The 18,014-nt window shown below is 42.6% G+C and overlaps 1 protein-coding gene across 1 annotated transcript in view; it reads left to right on the top strand.

Annotated features, from left to right (window-relative positions):
* Positions 1–18,014, top strand: part of LOC117945770 (furin-like protease kpc-1) — a 209,638-nt gene that overhangs the window by 178,086 nt on the left and 13,538 nt on the right. The window contains 2 exon segments of the mRNA XM_034873469.1: positions 1,646–1,982; positions 17,156–17,282. Coding sequence (XP_034729360.1) covers positions 1,646–1,982; positions 17,156–17,282 — 464 coding nt within the window.

Below are 18,014 nucleotides of genomic sequence, written 5' to 3'. Positions count from 1 at the left end.
GGGGTTTAACACGCTTCGTGCTGCGTGGACAGAAGATCAGCTGTCACTCTGTAGTCTGGGCTTGGCTCAACCTCCCTCCGACCACGCAGGACGTGGAGAAAGAGTGTTATTCAACAAGTTGGACATTTTGATGAATCTCTGACTAATTGCTTCACATGAATTCCACTATGTGGGTTTCATCTTAAAGGCATTTTAATCTTTTTTTTTGCAGAATTTCCCCAAAATCGTAATCCCGTTAAAGAGACATTTACACATCCTGTGATCAAACTACTCAGCAAGGCCACACACCACAACAGCTGTAAACCCTGTAAGCATTTCTGATTGGAGAAATCACCTAGCAGTGTGTTCCCGTTTCTTGCTTTTGATGATGAGATGGCTAAAAAAGCGGGGAAGTCTTTGTGGAAAGCGGCTCAGCTCAGCGGCGGTGTTTCACCGACACGGCAGGGGACATAAAATCTGTCATTTTCATCATGTTGTATCGTGGGTGTACCTGTTTCCTGCAGCTTTCTCCATCAGATATATGTCCGTGGGTTTATGGCCGTGGAGCTGGGGCAAGCCCGATCGATCTGCGGGAGCTGTAGGATTTAATAGGTGCATATCCACTGAAGTTTCTCAGCATGCACTCTAAAAAATGGTTCTCATTCGAACGGCTACTTTTACTTTTATACTTTAAGTTAATTTCCAAGCCTGCACTTTGTTACTTTTACTTGAGTAAATAAGTTAAATCAGTACTTCGGGTTTTACTAGAGCAGTTTTTAGGATCTGGACATAATGCTTCCCGTCAACCATGCAACTTTGTGTTTTTCTGGGTTGAAATTTCAACATTTTGTTGTTCTTTTTCTACACTTTTCTCAACTTTGTTTTTCAATTTTATTCCAGTTTTTTGTCACTTTTTAAAATATGTTTTTAGTCCATTTTTTAACAATTACTTTGTTGCTTTTTACAATGTTTTTGATGTTTTTTTGGTCGCTTTTTCAGATTGTTTTGGTCACTTTTTCAGCGTTAAAAAAAAGAATGTCTGTTGATTTTTTTTTTTTTTTTTTAACATTTGTTGCTTATTTCAACATTCTTTTGTCATAGTTCTGATATAGAAAGTTGTTGTAAACGGGTCAAATTTGACCCTTGGACGACAGGAGGGTTAATAATTTCATCATCAAGAATAGACAAGACAACTGAAGTTCTATCAAAGTTTACTTTTACTTATGAACACAAGGAGACATAGTCCTCAAACAGTAGCTTATTTATACGTGATATACAGTCATAATACAGAGTTGATGATGTCTCCTTTGCATGTTCTTTTCTCAGCAACCCACCATGCTTTAGACAAGATAGCCAGTTGCTCCATGTCATCTTGTGAGTGCAAGCAGTGTTTCCAGTATCCACATTATATAATTATTCTATGCAAACAGTTTAATAATAACACAAGGAGAAGTATGTCAATCATACAGTCATTTTCCTAACAACACTTCCACTTGAGTGCAAGAAGTGAGTACTTTTGCCATCTCTGGTGTTCAACCCCATTCATATAATGTCAAACCATTATATTAAGGTAAAAAACTCACAGCAGTAAAGAGTGTTTAAAAAATAAATATATATTTATTTTAGTTAGTTGAGTCACCGTTAACAGGCACATGGTGTTATACAGTGGTACTGATGAGAACGCCTGGAAGATATCACGTTTCCATGATGCTGTGTCTCTGTCCACCCACTTCCTCTCTCTTGTTTTCCTATTTCTCTATCCCTCTATCAGTCCCCTCGTTCACACCTTTTTTTCCTTGCCACCTGTCTCTCACCAGGTGAAAGTGAGCATCGGCGCCACGTGTCGCGGTGACCTCTCTGTAAGCCTGGCGTCCCCAGCCGGCACCGTCTCACTGCTGTTGGACACGCGGCCCAACGACGCCTCCACGGCCGGCCTGAGAAATTGGACCCTGATGACGGTGCACTGCTGGGGGGAGCAACCACGAGGCCTCTGGACCCTCCAGGTGAGGGAAACAATCTACTTGGAAAATCTCAAATATTACAATATTTTTGACCAAATACATCAATGAAGATATTGCGGCGATATTGTAGTATTAACACATGAGCTTTTTGATACACAATCATCAGTAATGTGGGTAACAACCATAATATAATCAATTACCAAAATTGAAGATGATATCTAGCCTCAAATATTCATACAATACCAATACATTGCCCAGACTTACTTTCACTGCTACAGTTTTTTTTTTTTTTTTTCATTTTTAGCCACACCATCATCGACTAGCTACACTTAAGCTACATTTTAGCTGCCCTTTGGTCTAATTTTGGGCTAATTCTTAAATGTTAGCATGCTAACCTAAGATGGCGGACATGCTAACATAGCTGTTAACCATCACCGTGGTAGCTTTGTCATTGTGAGCATGCTGACGTTAGCATTTAGCTCGAAGCACTGCGCATTTGCACCAGATAAGCAAAGCCTGCTTTCACTCAAATTTAATAACTTAGCTCTACCACAAGAGTTGAAGACGTAGATGTGACGCGAGCAACCTGTCTGAAAGTTGTAAGTCTTTGAGTTGCTGTGCAAGAGAAATCTCAATCATTTTCAATCAGCTGAGACAGAGAGGTAGGTATATGTTACATAGACACGGGCTAAATATTGTTAACTAAAATACTAGTTAACATTAGAAATTAAACCTGTACAGCTTGTGTAAGTCCAAACTGTCTTTGTGCTATTTCTGACAATACGGTGATTTGTTTACTTTGCCACAATAAGCCGCGTGGTTATGACATAATTGTTAGCCTATTTTTACAAAAACGTCTGCTACAGAGCCATAAGGTGAGCTACAAGGTAATGAGGCCTTTTTATAACATTGATGTGTTTCATTAGAAGTAGACATCGGACAATCAGTCTTTAAATGATTCAGATGTAAAGTTATTCGCTGCCAAAATGAATGGGAGTCAATGGGATGCTAACAGCAGGTGATGGCTTCGTAGCATTAAAATGGCGCCATATGAGCTATGCTTTAAGATAGGAGAGGCTTACCCCTTGGTCCGGACTCTGTATCTTTTTGGGCCAGGCCCGGTAGGCTTACCAGAGGGGCATACCCTGTCATTCCAGATTGGCGGCACCCACACAGCATCACAGTCAGCCTTCAGACGAAGAGGCAGGGACGGGGGTCTCCGGTCAGGCAGTGGTCCAGACTAGGTTGCCGATGAAAGGCGTGTCGACACGTTTATGACTGTTTTCCATTTTTGGCTACTCTGAACTCAACAAAAAAACTTTATTATACTTTGATTTGACTTTTCCGGTGAAGCATGCGTACATTTATCTACACAATTCAGCTTTAAAGTGATAACTAACTTTACCAACTTACAAAATGTACCAAAAAAAATAATCTCTGTAAAGTACATATACAAATTTTCACATTCTGTGACTCTCCTGGACACCTTATTTTATATACCTTCTCCCATGATATAGAAATGAATTGCTTCACTTCACATGTTCTCCTCCCAGTTGCTGCAATGTATAGAAGTTTAAAAATAGCCCAGCCCAGCTCGGTTCAGCTCGTTTTGCCACAGCAATGTGAATCATCCTCTACTTTCATCTCCGAGTTTCACCCAAGCATGGCAATCTTCATTTTCCTCCCTGCACTCTTCTTTTCCTTTTTTTCCTGCCATAGATGTGCTGATGTTTGATACAGAGGAAGGAGCTAAAATGGAAGGGAAATTAAGACTGGAAGGTTAAGTAACCTTGGCCGGGTTTGACAGACACAATGCTGCTGACGTCTGATTAGAATCCATGCTCACAGACAGTAGCGCGCTGAGGTCATTTACTGTATATGTGTGTGGGTGGTAGCAGTGTGGGGGGGGGGGGCTCTTTTTGTGTGTGTGTGTGTGTGTGTGTGTATTTGTGTGCAAATAGGCATCAGTCCTTGTAAACAGTTGGAGGTGTACAGAGAAAAAGCTGTGAAGATGAAAGACACCCACCCCTTGTCCTCTGTCACCTACCTCTTCCCGCAAACACACACACACACACACACACACACACACACACACACACACACACACACACACACACACACACACACACACACACACATTGTGTCTCTGGTTCTCCCACATCCTCACGCAGATTTACTGTCCCCTCTGTGACCAATTACCAAGGCCTAGTGTGTCGCAGAGACGGGGGGAGGAAACACCGTGACGCCGAGCCACATAACGCCGCCGCTGCTCATTACCGAGGGGGCCGAGGCGAGTCAACGCGATGCTCGCGACACGAATTAGCGCTCGCATCGTACGTGCCGCGTGCCTTTGCGCGACGCTAATCAGCACGTACACACACACTGACTGGTTTTATGCTGCTTGTCAACTTCACCACAGATTGGAGAGGAACACAGTCACAATTACAGGGGGGTGAGAATAAGGGTCAGCGTTACAGCGCTTGATGTAAACACAATGAGGAACAGAGAGAGAATAGGGACACACACACACACACACCTGAAACAGAATCTTTAAATCTCTGTTTCTAAACTTTTATTACAGATAGTGTCGGTACGCGATCTGGACCGCCTGCACGATCTGACATGCACATGTGCATAACTACTTATAAACGGATAGGCATCTGTATCACGCATGCATTGATACACTTGACGGCTAGGCGGGATACCTGCCGGCATATACATTTTATTATTGTTATTCATCATGCAGTTCACTGTGGGTCTGTTTCATAAAGATATTTAAATGAAGAACAGTACTTATTGTCACTTATCCGCATATAAAACCGCACATCGACGTCCGTGAACTACGTCTTGGCGACAGTTATGACAGGTAGTGTGAGGATGTTGTAATGTTTTGAAATGGAACTTACACTATGCATTTGAGGTGTTTACGTGGTTGCCAATCCAAACTAATAAAGGAATTTAAAAAAAAAACTGATTATGCGATTGGACAATTAAATGCAATATCAGCCAAAATACTCATATTTATGTGGGGGCCGCATTTCCTATGATATGCCGCACTTTCGCTGCATAAATTGTCGATTTCCGCACAAAATAACGCGGGGCTTGCATGATTTCCTAATCCCCGCATTTTTATTGCAAAAAAGTCATCTTGTATCTTAGCAGAAAGTTGAATGATGTTGCCTTTACTTCACACAAGAGCAGCCATTTTCCCCTGTTATCATGGGAACATCATGAAGTGACGGAATTACGCGACAAGACAAACATTTTCTTTTTCATCAAACCGCAGTTTTTGCAAGTTCCGGCAATGTCATTGCATAAAATTGCATAAACATCCCGCATATTCCATTGCATTTTTTTTAGAAAACGTGCCGCATAATCAAGGATTTATGCCCGCAACAATTCCAAAAAAACTCTAATACTATATGGTTTTAGGTTGTTGTAATCAGCATTATCATCATGCACATGTTGCATCGTGCAGGCAGCACAGATAATGTTTATCAAATATCATTATTTACCCAAAGTTCCACATAATGTCACCGTACAGGAATGAAAAAGATCTTTACCAGTACAATCATTTCATGTCTTGGATCTTTACATATGTTGTCATTTGATGGTTTTTGATATTTTCTGTGCTGTTGCATGAATAAAAACTGCACGCCACTTAACTTTCAAATTTGATACGTAGAGAGGACAAGGCAAGAGAGACACAAAACCAACAGGACTCATTGACAAGACAGATGGAGCGATGGCAGAAAGTGAAGGGTGAACTAGAAAATGGAGGCCCCGGGAAGAGACTTTAACTGGACTATGTGCTGGATCAGTGTTTAAAAACTCAAGGGTAGCAGTGGACGGGGTACAGAGGAGGAGGAGGAGGAGGGTCTGTGGAGAGCCTATATTGATTTGTCATGATGACAATTGTCAAAGAGCGCCGTGGTGCTGCTGCTGGAATAAAAGTGGGACCGGAGTGTTGTGGCTCGAGGCTCAGTTGACCTTCCTGCGCTGTGAAGGGGATGAGGCCGCAGGGCTGGGAATCCATTCTCTCTCTCTCTCTCTCTCTCTCTCTCTCTCTCTCTCTCTCTCTGTCTCTCTTTCTCGCTCTCTCTGTCTCTCCCTCTGTCTCTCTCTCTCTCTCTCTCTGTTTCTCTCTCTCTCGCTGTCTCTCTCTCTGTCTCTCTCTCTCTCTCTCTCTCTCTCTCTCTGTCTCTCTCTCTCTCTCTCTCTCTCTGTCTCTCTCTCTCTCGCCGTCTCTCTCTCTCTGTCTCTCTCACTGTCTCTCTCTCTGTCTCTCTCTCTCTCTCTCTCTCTCTCTCTCTCTCTCTCTCTCTCTGTCTCTCTCTCTCGCTGTCTCTCTCTCTCTCTCCCTCTCTCTCTCTCTCTTCCCTGTGCTCGCTCTACGGCCATCTGTACTGCCTTCACTCGGCGCTTCCACTCTTTATCAGCGACGGTATTGCAGCCAGGATAGCACAATATAGAATATGCTAATTCCAGCAATGCCCAATATGGCTTCAAACCGCACCGATGATTGTGATTAAATATGGAATTAGAAAGCAATATTGTATAATCATCAATATCTATGATGACCATTAAGGTTAATTTATAAGCAGATAAACAGTATGTCAGATGATTTCAACCCTATGTCCTTGATCTTCCTTCATCCTCTCTCTCTCACTCTCTCTCGCTCTCAACCACTCTGTCTCTCTCTCCATCTCTTTCTCTCCCTCTGTCTCTCTCCCTCTCTTTCCATCTCTCTCTCTCACACTTCTCACCTTCATCTGGTCTCTGTCTAACCTCATGCTGTGCTAAGAGGTAACATTCTATTGAAAACTGTAAATTAGTATACCATTATTTATGGTTTTAGTTTGAATGGTCATTTCACCCAAATATAGAATCCATGCTGATAGTTTTGGGTCTTTTTTAGCCCAGATTTTAAGATTTTTCTGAGATTTCTGTCTCCACCCCACAACAATGGAGATGAATGGATTTTTCCTGTGGTGGTAACCGCTATATTGACCCACAACCAATTCAGCAGCAACATAGATAGATAGATAAATATATACTCTATTCGTTTTCAAAATTTCCCCGAATCAGCTTCTGGAAAGAAATGTTGTTTGGAATATTTTCTTCAAGTAATATTTCCCTGCTGTTATTAAGGCTGGGACGGTTATACCGTGGTCACGTGGCGCCTACCGCGGGTCTGAGCTCGTCGTCGTCATCACGCCAAGAAAATATTGGCCCACGTTGCGTTCAATGACATGGATCGTGTCTGATGACATTGGGTCTTACACGGATTAGAGCTTTTGTAAACAAAACTTGGACAAACGATGGAGCAGATCCAACCTTTGGCGAGTTGGGGGGGTGGGCGATAACAGCGTCCTTCTAGATCGGAATATTGGATATCAGTTTAGCTCTAGTTTATAGCTTTATCCCGATAAAACAGCACAGTTGAACTTTAGCCTGCATGTACGTTTTGTAACCTAGAACAGAGCGGCTTATATCGGTAGGGAGAGCACGCAGGCTGCAACATGCTGTAGGCTAACGGTGGCGATCCATTTGGGGGTTTATGTCCACTCTATCCCTATGGGTGACGTCAAGCGGCTTCAACGTGCACGCAAAGCATTCTGGGAAGGCGTCAAGAAGCTGGCCGATGCCCATCTGTGTGCAAATGAGTCCATTGAACGCGACGTGACTATCCAGTAGAAGTGGATGGTAATCTTTCAAACTAGCCTTTGTCGATCTGAAATGAAGACCGATTCAGCAGCTTTATGGCCTACTTACCGCTCGGCACTGACTTCACTCACTTAAAGCATCCCTGCTGTTCTTGCTCTAACTTACGCTATCCTCATAAGGAGGTTGCGGTATACATCACTACTGCAGGAATTTCTTGCTTTTCAAAAAAATCCATAGCTACCGGTGAGCACCAAAAACAAAACTCCTCCGTTTTATTGCAGTAGAAGCCGGAATCTATCCATCTCAAAACTTGGGCACATATCACTAAAACTATCTGCATTATTAGATCTATTATAGGGTAAGAGAAAAATCTCTTTCAACCTATTAGATAAACAGAATCTTTTAATTAGTAACTATGACGGGAATCATTTCTGCATCATTGTGCTTAACCGACATAAATCGCTTTCCCTTTCCACCCCACCTGGCCTCATACTGCCATGCCCACAGGCTGTGTGTGTGTGTGTGTGTGTGTGTGTGTCTGTGTGTGTGTGTGTGTGTGTGTGTGTGTCGCAGGGTGGCAGCGGTCTTTGAGCAGAGATATCTCTGATTCCCAGAGGACTTTTACTCTCAAGCTGACTGTGACTAGCGCTGCTGTAGGAATATAATGGCACTATTTAGCCTGCAGCACTGTGGCGACGCACACACACACACAAACACACACACACACACACACAGCCACTCTTGCAGGCCATGACTGACAGATCATACGTGTTTACATCATCATCCTTGATGCCTTCTATGGAGTCACTCACACAAACCAAACCCACTAATAATAACTAATAATGGAAAAGCCAGCAGATATTGTAGGAAGTATGGAGTTTGATCAGTGCATGCAGCAAGTAGGAAACATGTATATTATCCAATCAGTATTTTCTTTGATGGATATGATGCAGTTGGTTTAATTACATATTCTCTAAAGAAGTTATCCACATTATCTGGTTTTCTGTAGGACATCTTTGGATCTGATTCTTATGTTTTATAATTGTAGTTTACCCTGAGTTGCAGGGATTGTTATGGACAATTTAGTTTATAAGTGTTTTACTAATTTGATTAATCTCATATTTAAAATTTAACATATTTATATTAAAATCCCTATATGGACCAAAGTGCACCTCAAGAGCACTTTGGCAGTGCCCAGGAGGTGAACTGGCACCAATCCAGCTTCCAGTCCACCTCCTGGGCACTGCCAAGGCTCTTTAACAAGGCACCGAACCCCCAACAACTCGGGGCGCCTTTCCATGTGCAGCCCCCCCACTCTGACATCTCTCCATGTACAGGTACTGAGCATGTGTGTGTAATTCAGGCCTGTGTGTAAAAATAACAACAGAGTGAAAATTTATAAATTTGTTACTAAAGATCAAAATATCAACCGGTGACAGGTGTAGCGCAGAAATATTAGCATAATCTTTTAAGCTTGCAAATCAACACACAGCTGATTCCTTAAAAAATAACTCCAACTGCAAATTGAATTAATACATAAGTACTCAGACTACTAGATATTGTATGTACTTCTGCAGCCTTTAACTGATGGTAACGTCAGGAGAAAATTTTGTAAAGACAATGTCTTATTTGTCTTTAAATACTGTATATCAATACATTTTTCAAAAAACTTTGTTTTACGAAAGACCATTAAAAGAACGGACTAAAATGTCCCAAAAAAAGCTTGGGGGTGGCAATAAAACCCCACAAAAACGTCAAAAGGTGCAGAAAAATATTGGCAAAAACATCAGGGGGAATAACAACATAGGTTTGGAAAAAGACGACCAAAATGTGGAAAAAAGGTTTTAATTTTGACCCAGAAAAAGAAAAAGTTGCACGGTCGACAACAAAGGGTTAAAAGGTTGGATTTTCTCAAATTATTTGAATTAAGATCGATATCCAAAAGATGTTTTTTTATTCCTCTTTTTAAACAACTTTAGCCTGAGCGTGTAAACTTATGCAAGCCACTTTATATAAGAGTGACATAACACTCCCATGAACACATGACACTGTCAACACACAGTCATGACACATGAACCCTATATGAACCATAAATTGTTCTCATGACAAAACCATATGTCACTAAAAGAAGTGTTATGTCATAAATGTATCAAGCAGACATCAAACAGCAAATGGACGACTCAAAAGGGAAAATAAAATGGTTTATTTACCAATTAAACTCAGCAACAGTGTCCAGTAAATAGCAGGCAAAGGGAAAATCCAGGAGAACAGGCAATGGTCAAAATCCAAGGAAAAACAGGAACTCTGGAAAACAGGACACAGGAAAAACCGCTTACATATAGAAACAGACACTCTCATACTGGGGTAAGGGGAAGACCGAAGACTGGGGAGACAATGAGACACAGGTGCAACACATCAGGGCGGGGACAGGCGGGGAAATCTACAACAGGAAGTAAAACAACACAACATAAGGGAGAACAGAGAGACTACAAAATAAAACAGGAAATGGAAAACTTAACAGAAAACACTAAACTTGGCAAAACGTTTATGACTTATTGATAATGTTTATGACACCTTCATGACAGCGTCATGTCACTCTTTTTTAGATAGAGTGGTTAGAGTATGCTAACGTATGACTTACTGTACATATTGGAAAACTAACGTTACTTTATGTTTTTGTAAAAAAAAGGACAACTAAAAATAAGGAAAATGGAAGTGGAATGCAGATCTTTCAGCCCCAAATATGTTCTTTTAATGTTAGCCTGGATTTCTGAAGTGCAGTTTTATTACTTTTAAAATGAATTTATAACAAGGAAACTGTAAAAACATACAGCGCATATACAGTACCCACACAAACTCACACACGGCATCTAGTTTGACAGACACACTGTCGAAGCCTAGGTAGTTGCTACAGTGGAGACGAACTCACACGCACATTCTCAATAATGTGTACTTTCAGCCACAAACACACACACACACACACACACACGCACACACACTCTGGCCCAAGGTGGATTTCTAGAGGTGCATATATTTGCATATATCTGCATGTTTAATGAGTTTTGGGAGATGAAGCAATCCTAGTGGCCCTTTGTGGGTATTTCTTTCTTTTTTTATGTGTGTGTCTGTGTGTGTTAAGGGGGGGCGGGGTTGGGTCTTCATGTAAATATCACCCACTGTGTGTTGGCACCCGTCACAGATGGTCGGGGGCGAGGGCACCCTGTGGGCACAGGATACCTATTTCTGTTTGTCTGCGTGCTTTGTGTGAGACTGGGAGCCAGAAAGAGTGTCACTCTGGGTGTGCACGTGCATGTGCACGCACGCACGCGCGTGCATTCAAGTAGTTTGCATGTGTTTGTGTGTGTCATGTACTATGTGCACTTCAGTGTCTTCTTGCGTATGTGTTTGTCTCCGTGCACTTTGCAGAATGTATTTGTGTAATTGCTTCCGTGTGTGTGTGTGTGTGTGTGCGCACTGCCATATTGTATGTAAGTACTGTAAGTTTTGCGTGTGTGTACAATTTAAACGTGTGTGTGTTTCTTCAGTTGTTTGTGTTTACGCATGCTGCAGAGGGTGGGTGTGTGCTTGTGTGTGTGTGTGTGTGTGTGTGTGTGTGCCTGAGCGTGTGTGTCTCCCAGCATGCAGTGTGGCTATGATGGCCCTGTTTTGGATGATTGATGTGTTGGAGGGATCAGCAAGGAGCCCAGGTTGGGCCAGAGCCTCAGTCTGACACACTGCTGCTTCCCTGCTGCTTTACATATGTAGACACAGCAAGACTCCCCCCCCCACCCCCCCCCCCTTCTGACTCTAACTCCCGCTCCAACGCCGCCAAAACACAGCTTCCTTTTTCGGGCTTTACTTTGAATCGTCTGTTTATTCCCTGAAAGGAAAGTCAATACTGGGCGCTTTTCTAGCAACTTCCTGTTTCATATTTTACACTGGTAAGAGCAATAATACTAACTTATTTAGCCCTCGACAAAAATAAGTGTCATACAAATAATTATATTTCTTTATCTGGGTCTGGTAGGTGAAGGGTTGTGTTCTCCTGAAACATTTATACATAAAGTCCACTTGTTTTTTTATTGTGGTTTATCCTGAGTTTCACTAGGGTCATTATGGTGATCGAAATGAAACCGTAACTCGCGTCAAAATGCAACCTAGGGTCTTTTTGTAAGTGTAACCGAGTCCAACTTTCATTTAAAAGCATATTTAGGACGGAAGCGCCACTTTTAAGATTTACCGTATTATCATTTCGGGTCAAATGGCCTTTGGAATGGGAGATCTAGGAGCGCTACTATGATGGCATAAAATTAGCTATTTTTAAAACACTAAGAAGGCTCGACACAACATAAGACGTTGCTCCTAGTATCACCAGGGACTCTACACATGATCTCAGCATTCAGAACGTTGTTTGTGTTCACAGAGTTTTGAACGACTCACTTTATCCATCCATCCGTCTTCATCCACTTATTCTGTATTGGGTCAGCAGCTCCAGCAGGGGACCCCAAACTTCCCTTTCCCTAGCCACATCAACCAGCTCCGACTGGAGGACCCCGAATCCCTCCACCTAGTCCTGGGTCTTCCCCGAGGCCTCCTCCCAGCTGGGTACGACTCACTTTAGCTGTTGGTTTTTCAGCTCGGCGCCATGTTGCCAGTCAAAAATAGTCGATCTCCTAATGCATACGAACAGACTCCATAGGAGGAAATGTCATTCTTATCATTCACTCGGTCCCCGGATAGCTCAGTGGGTAGAGTGGGTGCCCATAAATAGAGGTTTACTGCTCAAAGCAACAGGCCGGGGTTCGATTCCGGCCTGCAGCCCTTTGCATGTCATCAGTCCCCCTCTCTCCCCATTCAGATCTTCAGCTGTTCTATCAAAATAAAGGCCTAAAATGCCCCCAAAAAAAATAATAAATATACATACATACATAGTGTTTTTCACTAACTACAAAAAAAAAAAATTCATTTATGTGGATCTAAGCTTTAGGAGCTTTCCATCTTTACTCTCCTCCCTCGACTATCTTGACTTGCTACATGGACGGCGACCGGAAAACCAACCGCTAACGTGAGTTGTTAAAACCTCTTTTTAGTAAACTCTGTAAACACAACCAATGTTCTCAATGCTGAGATCACGTGTAGAGCCCCTGGTGATACCTGGAGCAACGTCTCATGTTGTGTCGAGCCTTTTTAGTGTTTTTAAAATGTTGATTTTGATGCTATCACAGTAGCGCCCCTAGCACTCCCATTCAAAAGGCAGTATGACCCAAAATGACAATAAGGTAAATCTTAAAAGTGGCGCTTCTGTACTTAATATGCTTTTAAACAAAGCTTTCACCCGGGTACATTCACAAAAAGACCCTAGGTTGCATTTTGGCGTCTTCTCTATCTTTTTCCTCTCTGTTTGCCTGCCTCTGTATCACTATCGTTTTCTGAACTTCTGTCTCTTCTCCGGCTCATCCTCTCTCGCCGGGTCTCCCTTTCCTCTCCCTGACACCCGCTCTCGCCCATTCCGATATCCTGCCATCTCTCGCCCCTCACTAATCCCCTTTCTCTCTCTAGTTTCTCTCTCTGGCTTTGAAATCCTTCTCCTTTCCCCTCTGTTCCTCTGCATCTGCTAATCCTTCCATTTTCTTTGTCTGTCTTTTGTCTATCTATTTTATTTCTCTTTCACGTATGCCCTGGTTTGGTTTCTTCTCATAGCTCTCACACTATTCATTCCACTGTAGTTACATTTGTTATTATGACAGTAGTGCAAATGTGGCAACGGGATATTTTACTGGTAAAGAGATTAGAAGGTTTGGTATTTATAGATTTAAAGGTCCAATGTGTAGGCATTTCTCCTATCTAGCGATCATATATCATCATATATCAGATAATCCACTTATCATATATATCGCAATCAACTCTCTCGCACCACACAGTTCCAAGTATGTATTACAGCTACGGTAGCCTACATGCTTCAGAAAGCCGGTCTTTTGCTCTTTTCAATGGTTTTTCTTTTTCCGGGTGAAGAAGAAGACTCGTGTCCTTGACATTTGGATTTTGAATACGTGTGGTCCTCCATGTTTCCTTCTTCTAATTTACCGGGGCCTGGGAAGCGACGATACCCGTTAGCAGTACCCGCAAGCACCAAAAACCTGAAAGGCGGAGCATGTCCCTCACCGGCTAACGTAGTTCAAGATGGAGCATGAATATGGAGCGTCTACCTCAGGTCATGCAATGAGAAATGCAAAATTTCAAGCCAATAGGAAGACTTGGAATTGATGGTGGTGTTAAATATTCATGAAAAGGACCAGTTTAATCGTGAAAAACTAAAAATGTTACACACTGGACCTTTAACGGCCAGGAGAGAAAATTATGTTGAAAATGAACTTAAGCTCAATTACAAACAATCCGGCAACTATATTATTATTTGACTCATGAGTTTTCTAAACGACAGCGGGATCGCAGTTCCACGAAGAGAGCCATGTGTACCAAGCAGAAAGGCATGCTGGGAGGCTGGCAGGCATGCCAGGCTTATCGATCCACCTGTAGCATCCAGCTGTTTGTTTAGCAACAACAAATCAATGCAGCGCTCGGCTGGGGGCCGCCATGCCTGGCCTCTGGTCTGCTGGGAGCACTCACACATACACTTTCACACACTCCCATAAAGAATACATACACACACACGCATGCAGGCTGGGCAGCTGCTCGGCAGATGTAGTGAGTTTATATGGGATGAAGTCTATCTGCTCCGGATTAAAGGAGCAAATATTTACAGTTTGACATGATGTGATGTTTGCATATTTTATCCAATGTGAGGTTGATATTTTGGTTTTTAGTCATAAAAATGGGATTAGCAGCAATGGATAGTTTTACTTTTACATCCAATTTTTCCACAAGCTAGTTGATTGAAATACTGGAGGTGATTCCGAACTGCTTAAGTGATCAGCATGTAAATTGGGAGATGTAATTCCGCTTCAATTGAGCTTTTCAATTAATTGTTTGATCATTTTTCTGCTGGTCTGCACTGCCAAACGCACCTTTGAGCATCGGGGAGGATATTGTTTTATTTAAAGTCAAAAAGTTAAAGGTCCCATGACATGGTGCTCTTTGGATGCTTTTATATAGACCTTGGTGGTCCCCTAATACTGCATCTGAAGTCTCTTTTATATAGACCTTAGTGGTCTCCTAATACTGTATCTGAAGTCTCTTTTATATAGACCTTAGTGGTCCCCTAATACTGTATCTGAAGTCTCTTTTATATAGACCTTAGTGGTCCCTAATACTGTATCTGAAGTCTCTTTTAGATAGACCTTAGTGGTCCCATTTCAGGGGTCTGTAGCTTGACCAACTGCCACTTTGCTCGTTTGAAAGCCATGATGTCTCTCTCATGGGTGGGCCAAATTCTCTGGGCAGCAAAGCAGAGAAAGGGGAGGTAACATTGCCCCTTATGACCTCATAAGGGTAAAGATTCCAGATCGGCCCACCTGAGCTTTTATTTTCTCAAAGGCAGAGCAGGATACCCAGGGCTCAGTTTACACCTATCACCACATCTAGCCCCTGGGGGGCCATAGGCAGGCTGGGGGAACTCATATGAATGTTAAAAAACCACATAAAGGGACATTTTCATGCCGTGGGACCTTTAAAGTTTAAAGTCATTGGTGTTGAAGTCAAAGGTTGAACACCAATGCCTGATATCTGCTTGTTTTATCCCATGTAAATGTGTCAGATTGGAAGTCATATGAGGCAGTATCTGGAACCGTATTTGTGTCATGAACAGTTTACTGAACAGTGTGTAATAACTTATACTATTAACCAAATCATAGGCACCAATAAAATACTGAGCACCCACGTGTGCCAGACTGCCAGTAGGCTACATTAATTTAAAATGAAATATTAACAATTTATACTGTTTATTGATCCCCAGTGGGGAAATTACAATTTACACTCTTGTTAGAAATAACCACACACAGGCTTGAAATACACACACACATGCTCAGGACCTATTCATGCACAAATGGAGAGATGTCAGAGTGAGTGGACCGCCAGGGCTGGTCCAGCGCCCTGAGCGGTTGGGGGGTACGGTGCCTTGCTCAAGAGCACCTGGCAGTGCCCAGGAGGTTAAGTGGCATCTCTCCAGCTACCAATCCACATTCTGAACTTTGGTCCATATCGGGACTTGAACCAGCAACCAGCATCCCAACCCAACTCCCCACGGACCGAGCTACTACCACCCCTGCATTGCAGTTGGTGCTAAGTGCAGCAACTGTCATAGTGGGATTGGTCATGTCGCTGGCGCTGTCCTGAGTATAAAGATAGCCTACTTTACGGGTTCACTTTCTAGTTAATAGGGGTATGCGTTTGTGTCGGCCGCTGTCCATTTCCTGAGTTTCTGAAATGCAAACAATTTTATGCTACTTTTTTTTTTCTGGGCCCATGAGCACTCAGGGTGCAAAACATAAATCGGCACTTATGAACCAGATGATAAGATTTTGGTGGCAGTAGCTCAGTATGTAGGGAGTTGGGTTGGGAACCGGAGGGTCATTGGTTCAAGTCCCTGTTTGGACCAGAGTGCGGACTGGTAGCTGAAGAGATTCACTTCCTGGCAAGGTTCCCTTGAGCAAGGCACTGAACCCCTCAGCTTAGGACGCTGGTTCAGCACAGGCAGCCCACTCACTCGGACATCTCTCCATTAGTGCATGTACAGGATATGTGTGTATGTCAGGCCTGTGTGCAATAACAACAGAGTGTAAATTAGGGGATCAATAAAGAGAATGAATTAAGTTAATTGTGGAATATCAGGATTCACATCAGGATTTTGTGGTGAACCACCCAGACCTCTCAGGTCATCTGGGACAGGTCTACTTTCTGTCCCCAGAGTCAGAACTAAACAGGGTGTAGCAGCTTTCAGTTTCTATGCTCCTCAAATCTGGAATAAACTTCCAGAAACCTGTAGATCTGCTGCTACTCTCAGTTCTTTTAAATCAAGGCTGAAGACCTTTCTTTTTGATGCTGCCTTTCTTTAAATGACTGCTCATTTCTTTAAATTTCTTATGCTGCACTGTAACTTTTATCCTTCTGTTTTATGTGTCCTAATGTTAATACAGAGAAAGTCAGAGATAGTTAAAAATAAAATAAAGAAAGTCAGACTCAAGGGGTAGCACTTTAAAGAAAAAGTGTGAATGTGTAGTGTCGAGATAGGCATGAATGGCAGCACTATATTGGCTAAATTAGTGTGAAGAAGAGTCAGAGACGAAAAGTAACGTCTCTAAAAATAGAGTCGTGAAAGGTAGTGACACTGAGGTGTTCACGAAGGATAGCACTAACATTGACTATTTAGTGTGAAAGGTAGTCTAAAGTTTAAAAACTCCTATTTTGTTTTTAACTGTCTATTCATGTGTTTTATTGTTTTTTGATGCTTATGATTTTTAACTGTTTGTACTTGTGTTTTATCTGTTTAACTGATTTTGTGTAAAGCACTTTGAATTTATCCTGTCGCTGAAATGTGCTATACAAGTAAAGCTGCCTTGCAATTATGCCCTTTTTACTGATGTGTTTGTTTCCAGGTGACTGACCACAAAGGCACAGTGACGAGCTGCGCGAGGCCGATTGATGAGGAGGCATCCGGGGCCCGGCTCAGTAAAGTTACACTCATCCTCTACGGCACCTACCACCCACACAGGACCACGCACGGTATGTGAGAGCCGTCAGCCACTCGAGACACATGCAGACCGAGGGGAGAATGGAGGGTCCCTGTGGAGGTTTGACACATGCTCTGAGTGTACTTTTGAAAAACAACACCCACTGAAAGCAAAAGGAATTGATGTGCCAGTTAATTAAAAAGCACAAAATGAAAAAAATAAACCAGTGGTTTAACTTTAAATTTAATTTCCAAAGTTTTTCACAAATGCACCGCAAAGATTGAACCCTGGACTCCCACTTCCACCTGCCATCTTTGGCTGAGGCCACAGGGGACTGTGTTGTGTAATTACAGCCTGACCCTGCTGCCCCTAACCCAACCCCACACCCTCTCCCATAGTGTGTCAGCTCCCCCGGTGATCACGGCCTACACACACACATACCTTGGTAGCCGCACCGGCACAAAACCGTGTCCCTGTTGGGGTTTTTAGGGTTGTTAGAATCACCCAAGCATGCTGGGAGAGAGACACTGAAAGAGACTTTCTCGTTAAATCTCTGTCAACGGGGCTTCCAACCGGTCAAGGAGGTCCTGGAATGTCGTGGACTTTTGAAAGAGAGTCAGGAAAAGTCAGGGACTTTAACACATTAACTGGTCAAGTTAGGAAAGTGTACAAATGGGTTTATTATTATTATTATTTTATTGTAATTTTAGGCCTGTATTTGTATAGGACAGCTAAAGACATGAAAGGGGAGAATGAGGGCGAATGACATGCAGCAAAGGGCTGC

This window comes from Etheostoma cragini, chromosome 6, assembly GCF_013103735.1.
Source record: "Etheostoma cragini isolate CJK2018 chromosome 6, CSU_Ecrag_1.0, whole genome shotgun sequence".
NCBI classification, from domain to species: domain Eukaryota; kingdom Metazoa; phylum Chordata; class Actinopteri; order Perciformes; family Percidae; genus Etheostoma; species Etheostoma cragini.
Note: the sequence above shows the minus strand (reverse complement) of the source record. Positions and strands in the feature narration are given on the sequence as shown.